We start from the raw sequence: 17,844 nt of genomic DNA, 5'->3' as shown, positions 1-17,844 counted from the left end.
GAGTGTTAAAATGGCAAGCGACAGGGAGGTTTGGGTAATTCTTGCGGACAGACCGCAGGTGTTCTGCAAAGCGGTTGCCCAGTTTACATTTGGTCTCTCCAATGTAGAGGAGACCACATTGGGAGCATCGAATGCAGTAGACTAAGTTGGGGGAAATGCAAGTGAAATGCTGCTTCACTTGAAAGGAGTGTTTGGGCCCTTGGACGGTGAGGAGAGAGGAAGTAAAGGGGCAGGTGTTACATCTTTTGCGTGGGTATGGGGTGGTGCCATAGGTGGGGGTTGAGGAGTAGGGAGTGATGGAGGAGTGGACCAGGGTGTCCAGGAGGGAACGATCCCTATGGAATGCCGACGGGCGGTGGGGGAGGGGTGAAGGGAAGATGTGTTTAGTGGTGGCATCATGCTGGAGTTGGCGGAAATGGCAGAGGATGATCCTTTGAATGCGGAGGCTGGTGGGGTGATAAGTGAGGATAAGGGAGACGCTATCATGTTTCTGGGAGGGAGGAGAAGGCGTGAGGGCGGATGCGCGGGAGATGGGCCGGATACGGTTGAGGGCCCTGTCAACGACTGTGGGTGGAAAACCTCGGTTAAGGAAGAAGGAGGACATGTCAGAGGAACTGTTTTTGAAGGTAGCATCATCGGAACAGATGTGACGGAGGCGAAGGAACTGAGAGAATGGGATGGAGTCCTTACAGGAAGCGGGGTGTGAGGAGCTGTAGTCGAGGTAGCTGTGGGAGTCGGTAGGTTTGTAAGGGATATTGGTGGACAGTCTATCACCAGAGATTGCCTGTCTCTTTATGGGGTATGTGGAACATTCCTTGTTCCAGTCCTACTCCGGCCCTCTTCCACAACTCTTTCTCCGGTACATCAATGATTACTTCGGTGCTGCTTCATGCTCTCGTCGGGACTTGGAAAAATTTATTAATTTTGCTTCCAATCTCCACCCCTCCATCATTTTCACGTGGTCCATCTCTGACACTTCCTTTCCCTTCCTTGACCTCTCTGTCTCAATCTCAGTTCCACACCTGTGCTAAAGTTGAAACTACCAGTTAACATCCTTTAACTTATACCTTTTCTGTGTAACCCCAATTCTGATAATTATATTGTTTCTTTCTTTCTTTGCTTTCCTACTTCATTTGGTTCTTTTTGTCGATGTCTGCCTTGCTAAACTTTATACCTATTGCAAAGGTGTATTTTAATTTATTTTTGAGGGAAAAAACATTCTTATTTTTAAAAGTCCCTTTTAACAATTGAAAGTAATGTTAGTTGTTGCAATATCCATATTCCAATGCAAAATCCAGGGCTTGCTTTCGGTAAATACTTGTGAATTCCTGTTTTTGTCCAAAGGAAAAATCTTTCAGTAGTCACAATAAGATTGTGACTGATTTAAACAGTCATTATTGGGCTTGCAACAATTTGATTCACTTCTCTTGCATTGATCTTGGGAATTCCAAGCAACTATGTGTGAGGTAGGCTTAATTTCTCATGACTGTGGGGAATATTTGAGCATCCTAAGTCTAATACTGCACTAAAATTAAATTAGTGTTTTTGTATCTTTGCCTTTGCCCGCTAGATATTGTAATTTTTTTTACTGAACCCAAGAGCTTTATGTTGAGCTAAATTTTAAAACTTCCTTAGCTAAAGGTCGAATACAGGAATCTCACTGAGCCCTAGCATGGTGCAGTGGAGAGCAAGTAGTTTTTAAAGAAGATTGGTGAACAACGTATCAAATTAGAGGTCAGCTGAGCTTCAGTCTTGTTTCATTGTTGGTAAATTTTGGTTTCTGTGACAACTCGTCACAGAGGATATTAATTGGCTGGTGTGCATGCAAGAGTTTGAAGCAGCTTTGTTCTATATGAGTGGCAAAGTTGGTATTCCAAAGTTTGAGTTGAAATAGGGTGGTTAAAAGGAAGTTTGAGGATAATTTTGTTATTTTCTGAAAGAATATCACTTAGTACTATGATCCAGGAACAAAGCTGTAGTGATATAAAGTTATGAAAACAACTCACCAAGACTCCTTCAAAAACACCTCCCAAACCCTTGAGCTATTCCACTTAGACCAGGGCAGGAGATATATGGGAACACCACCCTTCAAAGTCATACATCATCCTGTCTTGGAACTACGTCACCATTTCTTCATTGTCGCTGGGTCAAAGTCCTGAAGCTTCCTTCCTAGCAGCACTGTGGGTGTACCACACTGTGTGGACTGCAACAGTTCAAAAAGGCTCACTGCAAACTTCTCGAGGGCAATTAGGAATGGACAATAAAATGCATATCCTGTGAAAGAATCAATCTTTTAAAAATGTCAAAAGTTCTTAAGGCCAGAACTCGTGGCTTTATTTGCACTGCCACAATCTGACAAAATAGGAGAACAAAGTGTACGGACTTGTTTTTTTTTTCATGTTGTGAGGAAGTAATGCAGATCTGATGTGGGTAATCTTATGTTGAAGGATAATCGACTATTTGTTTAGCAGGATCAAAGAGTTGAACTACAAGCTGTGACTACAGTGATTAACTATAGAAGCCTCTGTATCAGGATTCCATTGAATTGTTCAGGTAGGTTTTAGATCCACAGTAGTGCCACTTAATTATCCAGAAGGATGGTAGGAACGACAGTACAGAGATCGAATTGGCTTAATGGAAAGATTAAACTATCACCCTTATGAAAAAACCTATATGTAATGGGCCGTGATTTTCTGTAGGAGTGAATCCAGTGGTGTGTGCCATGAGGTAGATGTGCCCTTGCCTGTTTAATCTTGACAACATTTTGTGTTGCATGTTGCTGGAAGTGTGAACTTTAAAAAAAAACTGAGGGAACCAGGGTATCTGGGACCTGAGTGAATAGGACAAGCAACTGTTTTTCTTAACCAGTTAGATTGGAGGCTTGTGAGATAAACCACCCAAGAATTGAAAAGGAAGTGTAAATTTGATGGGTGAGTTCAATGTCAAATCAGATACAGAACGAGAAATAAAGAGATTGAGAGGAAAAAATGGAGACAGAAATGAGAAGTAATTTTTTATTTAAAATTTAAATTATCCAACTGCTGTAACCTAACTCCACACTTGTAATTGTTAATTTTTGATGCCCAAGAAGCTAATTGGCCGTTTTTAACAATTAGCACATTGTTAAAAGAATCTCAGACAGCCAGTTGATGCTTAACTGTGTGCAGACCATGAATGGCTCTAGAATAGGCTCCTTGGCTCTGTATTTTTTTTAAACTCTATGTAAGTGGATGAGTTTTGAGCGAGTTTAAAATCTTGCTTGTTGTGTCACCTAGACCAACTTACTGTTGCAGGTATACCAGCTTCACTCTGCTCAATGCCTTTCAGTGGAGAACCAGAGTGGGATGCTATTCTTGCAAAGCGAATGAACAAGCAGTGCAACCTGCACAGCAACTTTTGGATTTGCATTTTTAATTGTGTGTTTGCCTCTGCCAGAAGCTACAGTAGCAATAGATAATGGCAAGTGATTATTTTTTCACCCACTCCCAGTCATTTTAATAGCAAATCATTAGAAAAAGTATTTTTTCGATTATAAATTTATTCAACATTTACAATTTGTAAATAAGTTTGTTTCCCTGTAATTGCACTCCTCTGCCAGTGAAGACTATACATGTGTGCAAGGATTTTTACTGGTAATATAAAAATGACAGTATTACTTCAAAATAGGGACTGAATTACACCTGTGCACACTCTGGTCCAATTATCTCTTACCTGGTTTCACTCAAATATTTACACAGCTCTGGGTTCCCATGAGGGACACTATAGGAGATAGACACTGTTTGAAGTTGTTTGAAGATGAAGCTGTTTGGCTATTTTTTTTTCTTTTCCTCATTTGGAAGAATGACATCTTAATGGGGTTTGGAAACATGGATGCAGGGCTCTCTTCTGTACTTTACCTATTTGACCATGACTTACATGTAAACTTCAGTTGCAAATTGATGATCACAAGAGGCATCACAACTGAATTGGATTTGATATCATCTGACTGGCACACATGCAATTGTGACAAAAGTCCCCCATCTCAACTGGCTTTGATTCTGGTTCTAAAACATTTGTTAAATTTTGTATCATATAAAGCCTTCAATGTGGGCAATAGCCCAATGACACCGCAGAAATGCGATCAAACAAAGCCTGATACCATGCCAAAGGACAAGATACTTGGAGAGGTGACTGAAAATTTGGTCACGGGTTGTTTTTAAAGAGGACTTTGATGAAGAACTAGTAAATGGAGAGGTTGAAAGCTTTATGAAGGGAATTACAGATTGAGCCTAGACTTCTGGCTGTCAGCAGTTAGGCTGAAGGCCTGAGTTTGAGGACCATATATAGGATTGAAGGGTTGGTAAAAGCTATACTGATAGTCATGGGGTGAGGTCATAAAGGAATTTGAGTTTAAAACCTGAGGCAATGCAGCAGCATCACTGATGATGGGTGAGCAAACTTGAATTCAGTTGTTAAGGTAGTATTGTGGTTAGTTTTCGACTAATAGTCGTGAGGCTTGGACGAATAATCTACAGACTGTAAAATCAAATCCCTTCGTGACAACTTGATATTTAAATTCTGTTTCTTTTAAAATCAGTGATCTTGATGCTGTTGGATTGTTGTAAAAACTCGACTAGTCCACTCATGCTCCTTCAGGGAAGGAAGCCTCTTTGGGGAGAGCAGCACCTATACTAGCAATGGTGCTCATTTGCTTTGCCCTTCCTCCAAGCCTCACACCAGCCAGAGGAATTTCATAAAAAACATCTGAGCAGCACGTGGAGAGCGAACATTGGGATTCAGATCCCTTCCCTGAACTCTGGCCTAAATTGTTACTCCATTGTCACACCAATGTGGTTAATCACTCTGGATTGGCCAAAAAAAAAACATTTTGTTGCTTCACCACCTTTTTAGGCCATGTAGCGAAGAGCACATATTGCAGTGCTTTATGCAATCATTCTCGAGATGTCAAAAAATAGATATGGACCGCAGTGTTGTAAGCTGAAAATTGTGGAAGGTTGAGTACAGGAGGCTCACCCAGAGAGCAATGGAAAGGTAGTCTTGAAGCCATGCCTTGGTAACATGTAGGCAAAAGCCAAAAGTCCCTGTGCACTCAAAAATATAATTAGAGGCAACATTGGTGGAGACTTGATGTCATGGAGGTGGACTTTGTGACTGAGAGAATAAAATGGTTGGAAATTCATTGAGTATTTGTTTTGGGTAAAATAGGATGTTGAGACTGCAAACGACCGTTTAGCCTGAGGCGGTGGCTCAGCAGGAGGATGAATCAATACTCAAGATGCTGTGTTTGTTGTGGGGCTAAAGGTGACAGCTTTGGTATTCCTAATAATCAACTGAAGAAATTGTATCTCATCCAGGACTAGATGTCAGACAAGCAATTTGATATTATGGAGGCAGTGGAGAGTTTGAGAGAATTGGTTGTGCTATGTATCTTTAACATGCAATGGAAGCTGATCCCCATGTCTTTTGATGATATTGCCAAAAGGTAGCGTAGAGGAGAAAGAAGAAGGGGCCAGCGGTGGACCCTTTGGGATTTGCATAGGTAACATTGCAGGGGTAGGAAGAGTCAATTCTGGAGATGCTCTGTCTATGATTCGATGGGTAAGAGTGCAGCCAAGTGAGGGAAGAACCATATAGCTGGACAATGGAGTAAAAACATTGGAGGAAGGCGGTGTGGTTGACCATGCCAAATAAGGCAGCGAGGTTGAGAAGGTTAATGAAAGTTCATGCACCATGGTCAGCATCAAAGAGGATGGTTGTTTGTGACTGATGAAGGCTGTTTAATTTGCTGGAGGGGTGGAGATAAAAGGAAGACTTGCATTGATGTAGCACTTTTCATGATCACTGGACATCTTGAAACTCTTCATAACCAGTGAGTTACCTTTGAAGAAGAGGCATGTTGCTATGGAGGAAATGTGGCAGCCAACTTGCACACAACACACTCCCTCAAACAGCAATATGATGATGATGTAATTTGTCTTTGTGATGATGTTTGAGGGATAAATATTGGCCAGGATGCCATGGATAATTCCCTGCTCTTTTGCGAAATAGTGCCATGGAATCTTTTACTTCCATCCAAGCAGGTAAATGGGGCCTCAGCATAACATCTAATCAGAAAGGCTCTCTGAAAGTGCAACACTTGCTACTACACCGGAGTGTCAGTATATTTTTGTGTGTAATTCTGGAGTGGAATCTAGAACCTTGTGACTCATGTGAGAATGCTACTGAGTTATAGCTGATACTAATGAATACATTAAAATAGTGTTATGCAAAAAATGGGTATAGATTTGGGAGGTGGCAACATATTGATGAACTTTGGAGAAGAAAAGGTGGTTGGAGAAGATAATTTATATGGGCATAGAAGTTGAGGCTGAGTTTTTGAGGAGGGTGAGTAATGATGATGAGACTGGGGGTGGAGGGTGATGATGGCAGTTTTGAATGAGAGGGTGGGCAACACCTGAGGAAAAGGGATTATTCATAATGGTAGCTAGGATAGCTGCCAGGAAGGGAGGTGCATGATAAGTAGTTTATAGGGAATGGGTCAAGAGAACAGGAGGTGGGTCTTATGACATGATATATTCAGAGAGGACATGAGGGAAGATGAGAATGAAACTAGAGAGGGCTATGGAAGAAGTGACCTTGGGAGAGGTTTAGCTTGGTTGGGAAAGGGTGATATACATGAATGGAAGATAGGGCAGTTGAAGTTTTTGCATGTTAGGAGATGGCAGTTGGTTCCTTTGGAGATGGGAAATGAGAGATGGAAGATCACTCAGAGCTTATCCAAGAGGGATCAAGACCAAGGCAACTGCCAGTGGTCTGAAGGCAGAGGAGTAGTGACAAATTGGGATAGAGATTCAGTGAGGTAAATTACTTGAGGGAAGTGAAGTGGAAACTAGCATGACTGGAAGCAGTGGGGACAGGAGAGAAGAGCCCATCAGAGATCAAAAGAAGAAAAGAAGGGGAGACGTAAGCAATGAATTAATGCCCTTCCACTGTCTGGCAGAGGACAGCACATTCAGTACAGACAGTAGATGGAACCTAATGCTTTTCTGGTCTGTATGCACCACCTTTAAACTTGCTGTTGGAGGAGCATTCTAAGAGTGTAAACATTTTAAGTTATATTTACACCTTTGAAGATGGCATGAAGAGTTGAGAAGGCTTTTTTAAAAAAAAAACATATAAATAGAGGCATAAAGTACAGAGCCGTGGAAGTTATGCTAAACCTTCATAAAACACTGGTTAGGCTCCAGCTGGAGTGTAGTGTTCAATTCTAGCTATCATGCTTTAGGAAGGGTGTCAAGCCCTTTGAGAGTATGCAGAGGAAAGTTAGTAGAATAATAACACTAGAACTAGGAGCTGAAGAAGGCCATGTGGCCTCTTGAGCCTCTGTCACGATTCATTAAGTTTATAGTTGAAGTTTTGCATCAAATCCACATTCCTGCCCTATCCAGTGTTCCATTATTCCTTTCATTACCAGAGATGAAGGAGATCAGATATGTGGAGAAGCTGGCATTCTCCTTCCAGTGACAACGGTTATGAGTAGATTCAAGGACAGATGTTCAGTTTTAGTGGACTAAATAAGGAAAAACTGTTCCCATGACAGATGATCAGTAGCCAGAGGGCACAGATTTAAGGGAATTATTAAAAGAACTAAAGACAAGCAAGGATTTTTTTTTTATGCAATGAACTGTTATGGTTTATTTTGCACTGTTGGAAAGGTTGGCAGAAGCAGATTCAATAGTAACTTTCAAAAGAGAATTAGATAAACACTTCAAGGGAAAACTTAGAGGGAAAGAGCAGTGGAATGGGACTAACTGGATAGCTTTACCAAGAGCTGGCACAAAAGGCCAAATGGCTTCCTCGTGTGCCAAATTTATAAACTCTTGTTGAGTAACATTGAATTGTTAAGCATGTTTTTGAGCCTGGTGTGGCTCTAGACTGCTATGATTGCATGTTCAAGTGGTGAATGAAGTAGCTTGGGATAAGCCTGTGTTTGGGTTTCAAGCACACATTGTTTGGGATAAAATGTGCTACATTTTGTTCTGCAGCTAAGCACTGTTCATTGCTACATGTTTTATTTGGTGTCAATAGCAGGATTGTGCAGTGTATTTATATTGGCACTTGCCATGCAAGTTAAACTCCTTAAGATCACTATTTCAGTATTTAATGCCCAGCTATCCTGTCAGAAGGATTGTGATGAATTAACTTTTTTTTTTCTAGCTGTAGTTTCGATATGACTACATTGTTTTATGATGTGTTATGTTGTTACTAAAAAAGATTGGGAGGAAAAATTAGTTTGATAATTGATTTACGTTCTGAAGAAGAGTCATACGGACTCGAAACATTAACTCTGTCTTTCTCTCCATAGATGCTGTCAGACCTGTTGAGCTTTTCCAGCGAGCTTTGTTTTTGTTGTAATTGATTTGTGTTCCATCATAATGATTTATGCAGTGCTCAAGTTCATCTTCCAGTGTCTTTCAGAAAATCGCTACCGCATATTCCTTAAAGCTTAGTGTAATCCACTTGTGAAGGTCTAGTGCAGTAGCAAGGAGGATAGTTGATGGATTTAACCTTGCCTACACAGAAATATGTATTTGTGTCACAAGTGAAATCAGGAAATGCTGAAAGCATTCTGCAGGTCTCCGTCTAGGGAGAAACAGAGTTAACATTTCAGATCGATAACCTTTCACCATAACTTTCTTCATGTCACTGTGGTTTTTAGGTTGTGTACCAAGTCCCTTTTTAATGACTCTCAATTCTGTGCCTGCAAGGTCTACTTTCATCCTTGAACTCCTTTCTATTCCATTCATAAGTTATACCCTGGGGAAATGGTATTCATAAGCATGTAATCTGTTTTCAAGTATGTGCCAATGATACTGAGTATTATATCACCTTTTAATTTTTTTCTGCTGTACTTTTCAGTTGCTTGTCAACATCAGGTTTTGGATCTACCAGGACGTTGAGGGTCAGCATCGAAACCAAAGCCGTTATGTTCAGTCTATGTCAGGGGCTCCATTTCATAGGCCCTGATCTCATCTCTTTTCCTAATCAAACAAATGCCATGCAATCTTGATGCCCAACTACTCAACCCTCAGCTTTAAGAGCTGCATCATCAAGGATATCTTATTTCCACTTCAGGTATAGCATCCACCCTATCCTTGTGTTTGTGTGCCACACTGTCACTGAAACACTCATTCATTCCTTTGTGACCTCTGGACTTGACTTTGCCAAAAACCTCCCAAACTTCAATAAGCTCTGACTTGCCCATCCCTTCTGCCTGTGAACCTGTCCTTGCCAATGCTGATCCCTAATCAACTTCAAAATCATCTTCCTTGTCTAGAAATCTCTTGCAACATCCTCCAATGCTCCCACTTCATATACTCTGTTTTTCCTGTCCTAGTCGATTGTGCGTTTTCCTCCCCTCTCTCTACTGCTGTGAGCAGTGCCTTCAGTTGTCATGCTGGCACTCCTTGGAAGTTTCTTCCTCATTTCTTCCCCATTGCTACATCTTTTCCTACCTTTGAATGTCTTTAGAAAACATGCCTCTTAACATTTTGAACAAATTTTCCTGCTGTTCCTGCTCAGGCTTGACACTCGCCTGAAAAGCACAGGGGGGCATTTTGCTGATGAGACTGAATGCAAGTTGTAGTTCTAAATCTTTTTTTTTTATTTGAGAACCTCTTAAATTGTATTGGGATTTAATCTATAGTTTTTTAATGTAATAATAACATGGGAAGAAAGTTGTGCTTTGAAAGCCCCTGTCCCTGCTGGTTACATATTTAAAACTTTTAAAACTTTTTTTTGTTTAAATATTCCTGTGGTTTCCATAAGTCGATAACATCACTGATTTACAGAAATGTCTGCCTTTGCTTTCTAGCTACAGATAATTTGTTGACTGGAGATCGTATAGGATTCCCGCTATGCTGCAAGCCAGTTGGATATCGCAAGATATTGCATGCTAAAACTAACTTTATAGATTAAAGCAACTATTGATAATCAAATATATTTACCTATCAATTATTTTGCAGCAGCAAATATATATTAACAACTTGCATTTATATAGCACCTTTAACATAGAAAGATACCCCAGGGAGCTTAACAAGTGTTTTAAAAAAAAACTTGCGTTTATATGGTGCTTTTCATGACCACCATGACATTCAAAACAGTGTCTGTGGTACAATGATTATGATGCCAGCTGATATTCTGGTTTTATAGTTCAGTGGTTCTCAAACTGGGGTCAACAGACATCTGGGAGTCCATCGAGACTGTCCAAGGGATCTGCAAAATAATGTGAACAGGACCTTTTTCGCTGTAGTGGAGAGGTTTGGGCATGCACTGTCAACCATCCCATTTATTGGCAGTGTCCCGATGACAGAAATGCCACACAACAGGCAGCATGCCAGTGGTATTGCAACATGGACGGGCTGATGGACAGCAAAATGAAAGGGGAGAAAAATACTGAAACACTCAGCAGCAGTGCAGTGAATAGGTAGGCGATGCAGTGTTACACCTGAAATGATGCCAGTGTTGCCAACAGGAGTCACTCCCAAGAAGAGCAGAGAGGTGTTGCATGGTAAAGTATACAACAGGTATGTTGCTGAACCTGTAGGGTTACCTATTCCCCTGAAGTGAAGTTAAAAGTTTTCATATCACTAAACCGATCAATGTTCACTATAGCGGATTTCATGCAAATTTCTTTAGGACATTTGGAAATGTAAATGCACAATTTATTTATAGTAGTATAATTGGTATTGGGGTCCATGATTACTAATCCATTTGAAAAGGGGTTGTGCAACCAAAAAGGTTTGAGAACCACTGGCATAGTTCACCATCCAAATTGTTCTTGAATCAAAGGGTTGTGTGGCTTCAAAGTGAGTAGAATATCTCTTGAGTGGTCATTTTAGATTTTAAAATGTGCATGGAATACATACTTGATTGAAAGCTGCAGCAACACTGATCTACCAGGTCAAATTTCTATATTTATCACCAATTGAAGGAGCTATGTCTCTGGTTATTTTGCATTTAGCACTTGCCACATGCAATCTTTTTGAACAAAAAGTTTTTGGCAACTTACAACGCCCAAGAAATTCAAGGCACTATCAAAGTTGCTACATCACAAGCTTATGAAATCTTTCTTTCAAAAGCTATGGCCATAGAAGACTTTCGTTTCTTGGCAATTACCTTGAATATTCTAGTATTGGTAGAATTCCAAGTTAGCCTACAATATCTTGTATCGCACAAGTTTAGGGAGATTCTACCCTAAACATCCACCAAAATTGGTTGTTTTACATGTTGTCTTGCAGTCTGAAGGTCAAATATGCTATCTGCTTTTTATCAGTTTTAAAGAGCTTCAGTGTAAAAATGTAAGAGTGCTAATCTGAGTTTAATCCCTTTTGTTTTCTTTGGTGGCTTTACTTTTGATAGGATCAGGGATCCTGTTAACGCACTAAACTATTTTTCTCCTGTGGAGCAAAAGCTCTTGGCTCCTGGTAACCTTGTTTTGTGTATGGGCTGACATGAGCCATTCTGGTTCTGTGAGTCATTAGTGCTGTAGTTGAATGACTCCAACAGGGCTAGCTTGATATAGAAATCACCACAGGATATTGTAGGTTAGCTTTTGGAGGAACCTGCACATTTTTCATCTGCATTAGTGTTTTGATCTCTTGTCTGAAAGGATGTGTGGGTTTCCACCGCTGTGATACATTGCGTCTCGGTTCCTTCACTGTTGTGAATTAGTAATGGAGAAGTACCTGTGGTTTGGAATATAATGAATAACAAAAAAGTTACTTGGACACATAGTTGTCTTCAAGTCTTTTGAAGTAAAGATATATACTGTTTAACCTCCAGAATCTATATTTGTGATCTTTGCAATATATTTATTCAGTGGGCAAATTTCTGATGTAAACTTTTATATCTGTTCTGTTCTGTGAGATTATACAGTAGTCTAAACGTGTGGATATCTGGTGATAAAAAGAATGGGACCAGTTTTCTCATTTAACAGGTATAAAAAATAATGAAAAAGGCTATTGGAATGTTGGCCATTGTCACAAAAGCACTAAAATACAATGGCAAGGCCGTTATGCTTCAGTTGTACAGAGCCCTATCTGGAGTAGACTTAGGTTCTGAGAACAGCACTTGGGGCAAGATAGATTGGCTTTAGAGGGAGTAGAACGTATATTTGCCAGAATGATACTAGGGTTTTAGGTGTTACAAATAGACTGCATAATCTTGGCTTTAATTTCCTTGAGTTTAGACAGTTGAGAGGTGACCTTATTGAGGTGTTTAAAATGACCAAAGTATTTCACCCCTCCGGCGGCATTCCGCAGGGATCATTCCCTCCGGGACAGCCTGGTCCACTCCTCCATCATCCCTTACACCTCAACCCCCTCCCATGGCACCTTCCCATGCAACCGCAGAAGGTGCAACACCTGCCCCTTCACTTCCCCTCTCCTCACCGTCCAAGGGCCCAAACACTCCTTTCAAGTGAAGTAGCATTTCACTTGCACTTCCCTCAATTTAGTCTACTGCATTTGTTGCTCCCAGTGCGGTTTCCTCTACATTGGAGAGACCAAACGCAGACTGGGTGACCGCTTTGCAGAACACCTTTGGTCTGTCCGCAAGCATTACCCAGACCTCTGTCGCTTGCCATTTCAACACTCCACCCTGCTCTCATACCCACATGTCCGTCCTTGGCCTGTTGCATTGTTCCAGTGAAGCTCAACATAAACTGGAGGAACAGTACCTCATCTTCTGACTAGGCACTTTACAGCCTTCTGGACTGAATATTGGTTTCAACAATTTTAGATCATTAACTCTCTCCTCCATCCGCACCCCCTTTCTGATCCCCCCACCCCTTTTTTTTCCAATAATTTATATAGATTTTTCTTTTCCCACCTATTTCCATTATTTTTAAATGTATTTCCATCCATTGTTTTATCTCTACCTTTTAGCCTTTTTCGATTCCTTCACCCCACCCCACCCCCACTAGGGCTATCTGTACCTTGCTCGCCTGCTTTCTACCCTTAATTAGCACATTCCTTAGAAAATATCACCACCTTCAACACCTCTTTGTCCTTTTATCTGAGACATCTTTTGGTTATCTCCACCTATCATTGGCTCTATTTGTCGTGTCCCCCCCCCCCCCCCCCCCCCAACCCAGCTAATATTTCACCTCTCTTTTATTTTTATTTAGTTCTGTTGAATGGTCATTCGGACTCAAAATGTTAACTGTATTGCTCTCCGCAGATGCTGCCAGACTTGCTGAGTTTTTCCAGGTATTTTTGTTTTTGTAAAGTATTTGATTGGATGGATACAGAGAAGCTGTTTCCTCTGGTGTCGGAATCTAGAAAAAGGAGCTGTAACCTTAAAATTAGAGCTAGGCAGTTCTGCAGTGAAATCAAGAAGCATACTTTCCACACATACAGGACTCTAGGAATATGGGATTCACCCTAAAAAGCAGTACATACACGGTCAGTTCGATAAATGAATAGGGTAGGATGACTGGATAGAGTCAGCAATATTGAAGCCATATGCATGACTCAGTCATTGATGTTAGATTGTTGCTAGAACTTTGGGTAGGCTTGATGCTTCATTAATGATTTAAAAAAAGAGCTACATATATTAATGTCTTATTAAGTTAAGAGCCAGGAATGGGTGTGCAAACATATTTGAGTATTACTTCATTGAAGATACTTAATTACTGAAGTAATTTTGTGACATTTGGATTTAAATATCTCTAAAATTAGGAGGTAGCATAACGTATGATGATGATGATTCATGCCTGGAATTCTTTATTAAAATCTGCAGCTAGCAGATGATGAGACCTTCCAGGTAGTGTGAGATACATTCCAGCCAGCTAAAGTAGGCTGCAAATGTTTTCTCTCTGACTCCTTGGTCATGCTATCATTTACCCAGATATTGGGCAGTAAAGACATTCCAGTTTGAAGAGAATGGCAGCAGCCACTGCTGAACTCGAGTATGTAGTGTAAAACTCAAACATGTATTAGCACTGAAACATGTCATTATCTTTTTTTATGGTTTATGACTTTTGTCACCTTTTCTGTATTTTTAAATTTCAAATTTGTGCCATTTGCAGTTTTTTATTTTGTATTTTAACATTAGGCTGTAGACTGCTTTTCTTCTCCTGGTGTTAGTAAAACCTTTCCCCACAGTTCTCTCAAACTAGTTTGTTCTTCCAATACATGTACAAGCATAGCAATACATCCCTCCTTCCCCCACCCCACTATAAGAGAAATTAAAACCTTTTTTTTGCAGTTCCTCATGTGACTTAATAGATAATTGTTTAGTTACAAAGTTATTGGTCCCATGATTGTCTCTGTCTGTGCAATGAGTTAAATGAGATAGCTGTAGCAGTGTTAAAATTAACTGGAAAAATGGGCCATAGTTTTTGCTTCTGATCCTAATTAGTGGTCTGTGCTTGATAATAGATGTGTGTTATATCTTTAGTTAGGAGATAATAATTGGGCTCAGCTCTGATGGCCTCCAAGGACTGTCTGGACTTGCCTTAAAGTACTGATACTTGTGATTCGCACTTACAGAAAAGAAGAGATGAAAAAAGATCACTGTTTACTTCAATTTTCTGTTGCTTTTCCTTCCATTTTTCCCAGCAATTTTCTTGATTTCCTTTTAGATTATTTTGGGTTGGGGGTCACCCTTCAGTACTTTACCTAATTAACAGTTCTTCATGTATGAGCCTAATCAGTGACCGCTGTGAGGCTATTCCACCTCTCACAGCTGAGCCCAGTGCTGTATTCACCTGATAATCACATGTATTTCCAGTAGATATCACTGATATTAAACATGGAACCTGTAATGCATTTCCCTTATCTGGGTACTGTTGAAGCCAGTTGTTGTACTCATTTCCCATCTGAACTTAGCTAATTCAGCAGTGATCTCTTATCGAAACTTAGACTTTTGTGGTGTGTATGGCTGTGCTTTCTCAGTGACTTAATCTACTGAGTGATTGGAGGAGCCACTTTTTTATTAAGTATTTCATTAAAAGTACCCATAACAGCAAGAACAAAAATTGCATCTAATTCAGCTTCTCACTAATTTAAGAGAACACTTTAATTATAATGAATTAAGTATTTTTATAATATCTGTAGATTTGTATTTATCAGTGACCACTAACTGGCTACATTTGCAATATTAATGGTGAATTGTTGATTCCTTCGTGGAGGCATCAGAAGAGAATTCTCAGAATACCGCAATTTGTCTGATTTTTGTAAACAGTTTGTATGGGAGTGATTCTCTGGTTCAAATGTAAATCACCCTAGCTATTTATGATGTTGTCTAATCAATCCTACATTAAAACATCAGCTTTGAAAGTAAAGGGTAACCTTGTTCTTGTACCAGATAATTTTTGCATTGCAGCTAAATGATTTACGTTTAGCCTGTTCACCAGTTCAAATCTGTTCAGTAGTTTCATCATCTGAAGGCTGCTACTAGCTGAAGCACCGTACACAAAACTAAAGTTTTTTTTTGATTGTTGATAAAATAGAGTAAATATTTTTTGTAGTGTACAGTAGGATGTTAAACTAGTTTGCAAATTCCTTACTTGTGTGTGGCCAAGGAGGGAATGAAGACAAATACTCTTACTCTGAAACAAAAAAAATAATGAATATTCAGAATCTGAACTTGACTTGGATGGTAAAAAGCTTTGTGGAAGGACGCAATCTCTGGTGAAGTGTATGTTCAGTAAAAACTGGTTTTTGTCCTTTTAATTTTTGGCACTGACTCGTTGAAAATTTTAAAAATTGGTTTTAGGATACAGGCGTCACAAGTGAGGCTAGCATCTCCCACCCCTAGTTGCTGTTGAAAAGTGTTGGTGGGTTGTCGTCTTCCTGAATTTCTATAGACCTTGTGGTGATGCTGTTCCTACAATGCTATCAGGCCGTGTGTTCTTTTGACCTGGTGTTATGATCCCAGCTGCTGTTACTACTGGACAAGCCAGATCCCAGGGTGGACCCTGGCTTGATAGATCCTAACATTTTTTGTTTGGATATGTGGAAAGTGGCTACTGAACAGTCACAGGAGTCAGCTGATGATGTTTAACAAGAGAATAAAACATTTATTAAACAGGAAAAGATGAACTATATTACAATACTCCACCCACAGTTATACCTTTTGCAGATATATACAGATTTGTAAGGATAACACAAGTTACAGAAGCTATCTTATACGCTCATGTTCACAGTAAGTACGCAGTCTATGTAAACCAATAGGTGACCTGTGGTCAGGCACACCATACTCTGAAACCAAGTGACAGATGCCACCCCAAGCAAATGCTATGGATCTCTCCACCACTAACCCCAGATGCTTGTCACATCGTGAGCCAACTAGTCTCACTGAACTCTGCCTTTCACACAAGAGTTTCCAATCTCCACTCCTGAAGAACTGTCTTTGGAATCTTCTCCCAAACAATGCTTTCTCTCAGATGCCTTCCACAAGGGTCCACCTCCAGGGTTTTGAATTCTTCTTCTAATGTTCCTCTTTCCTGGATCACAACATGAATTCAAGCTTTCTTTGACGCACTCTCTCACATATACTTCACCGTGCCAACAGAACACTACTGCTTCACATGCCCACGGTAAAGATTTAGACTTTCAGCTGTCTCTTTAGATCTTCTGGCTTCTCACAAGCCCATATCGCTTTAATTCTGCATCCTGCAGCTTCTCTCTTTACGTTTAGAGCCTTTCTCTGCTCCTCACTCTTAACTTCACTCAACAGGACCTTTTCCAGATTCCTCTTTGTTCCCTTTGACTGTAAAGTTTTCAAGCCTTCTCAGGATCTTCTCCTGTTCTTTGGGAAAACCTGCTTCCCGCTGCCCCTTCCTGTCCAGCTTCACCTGGTAGTGGGTTACAACTTTAGTTTGGGACTTGCTACCTCCCTCTCCTGTGCTGCTTCTGCTGGCCGCTCCGGTCAACCTTTAGAGCACCCTGACCAGCTGAACTGAAACCGCTTTCAGTTTCTTTGTCTGTGTGGGTCCTCTCTCTTTCCCTCTCTCTCTTTCCCCCCTCTCTCTCTTTCCCCCCTCTCTCTCTTTCCTCCCCTCTCTCTCTTTCCTCCCCTCTCTCTCTTTCCTCCCCTCTCTCTCTTTCCTCCCCTCTCTCTCTTTCCTCCCCTCTCTCTCTTTCCTCCCTTCTCTCTCTTTCCTCCCCTCTCTCTCTTTCCTCCCCTCTCTCTCTTTCCTCCCCTCTCTCTCTTTCCTCCCCTCTCTCTCTTTCCTCCCCTCTCTCTCTTTTTGCCCTCTCTCTCTCTGCCCTCTCTCTTTTTGCCCTCTCTCTTTTTTCCCTCTGTCTTTTTCCCCTCTCTCTGTCTTTCCCCCCTCTCTTTCCCCCCCCCTCTCTTTCCCCCCCCCCTCTCTTTCCCCCCCCTCTCTTTCCCCCCCTCTCTTTCCCCCCCTCTCTCTTCCCCCCCTCTCTCTTCCCCCCCTCTCTCTTCCCCCCCTCTCTCTTCCCCCCCTCTCTCTTCCCCCCCTCTCTCTTCCCCCCCTCTCTCTTCCCCCCCTCTCTCTTCCCCCCCTCTCTCTTCCCCCCTCTCTCTTCCCCCCCTCTCTCTTCCCCCCTCTCTCTTCCCCCCTCTCTCTCTTCCCCCCTCTCTCTCTTTCCCCCCTCTCTCTCTTTCCCCCCTCTCTCTCTTTCCCCCCTCTCTCTCTCTTTTTCCCCTCTCTCTCTCTTTTTCCGCCTCTCTCTCTCCTTTTCCCCTCTCTCTCTCTTTTCCCCTCTCTCTCTCTTTTTCCCCTCTCTCTCTCTATTTCCTGCTCCCTCTCTCTCTCTTTTTCCCCTCTCTCTCTCTTTTTCCCCCCCTCTCTCTTTTCCCCCCCTC

The 17,844-nt window shown here is 41.2% G+C and overlaps 1 protein-coding gene across 3 annotated transcripts in view; it reads left to right on the top strand.

The window, feature by feature from the left end:
• The window catches only part of LOC121287153 (translocating chain-associated membrane protein 1-like 1), a 106,042-nt gene that overhangs the window by 25,475 nt on the left and 62,723 nt on the right, over window positions 1-17,844 (top strand). The window contains exons 2-3 of one of the 3 annotated variants that reach the window (XM_041204742.1): window positions 2,472-2,553; window positions 8,920-9,135. The exons of 1 other annotated variant lie outside the window; for it this stretch is intronic. In XM_041204742.1, the coding sequence (XP_041060676.1) occupies window positions 9,070-9,135 (66 nt within the window). In that variant the 5' untranslated portion in view covers window positions 2,472-2,553; window positions 8,920-9,069. The remainder of the gene's footprint in view (window positions 1-2,471; window positions 2,554-8,919; window positions 9,136-17,844) is intronic. One more of the 3 variants, XM_041204743.1, reaches the window with a different exon arrangement.

The sequence above is a fragment of the Carcharodon carcharias genome, chromosome 14, assembly GCF_017639515.1.
Source record: "Carcharodon carcharias isolate sCarCar2 chromosome 14, sCarCar2.pri, whole genome shotgun sequence".
Lineage (NCBI taxonomy): Eukaryota > Metazoa > Chordata > Chondrichthyes > Lamniformes > Lamnidae > Carcharodon > Carcharodon carcharias.
Note: the sequence above shows the minus strand (reverse complement) of the source record. Positions and strands in the feature narration are given on the sequence as shown.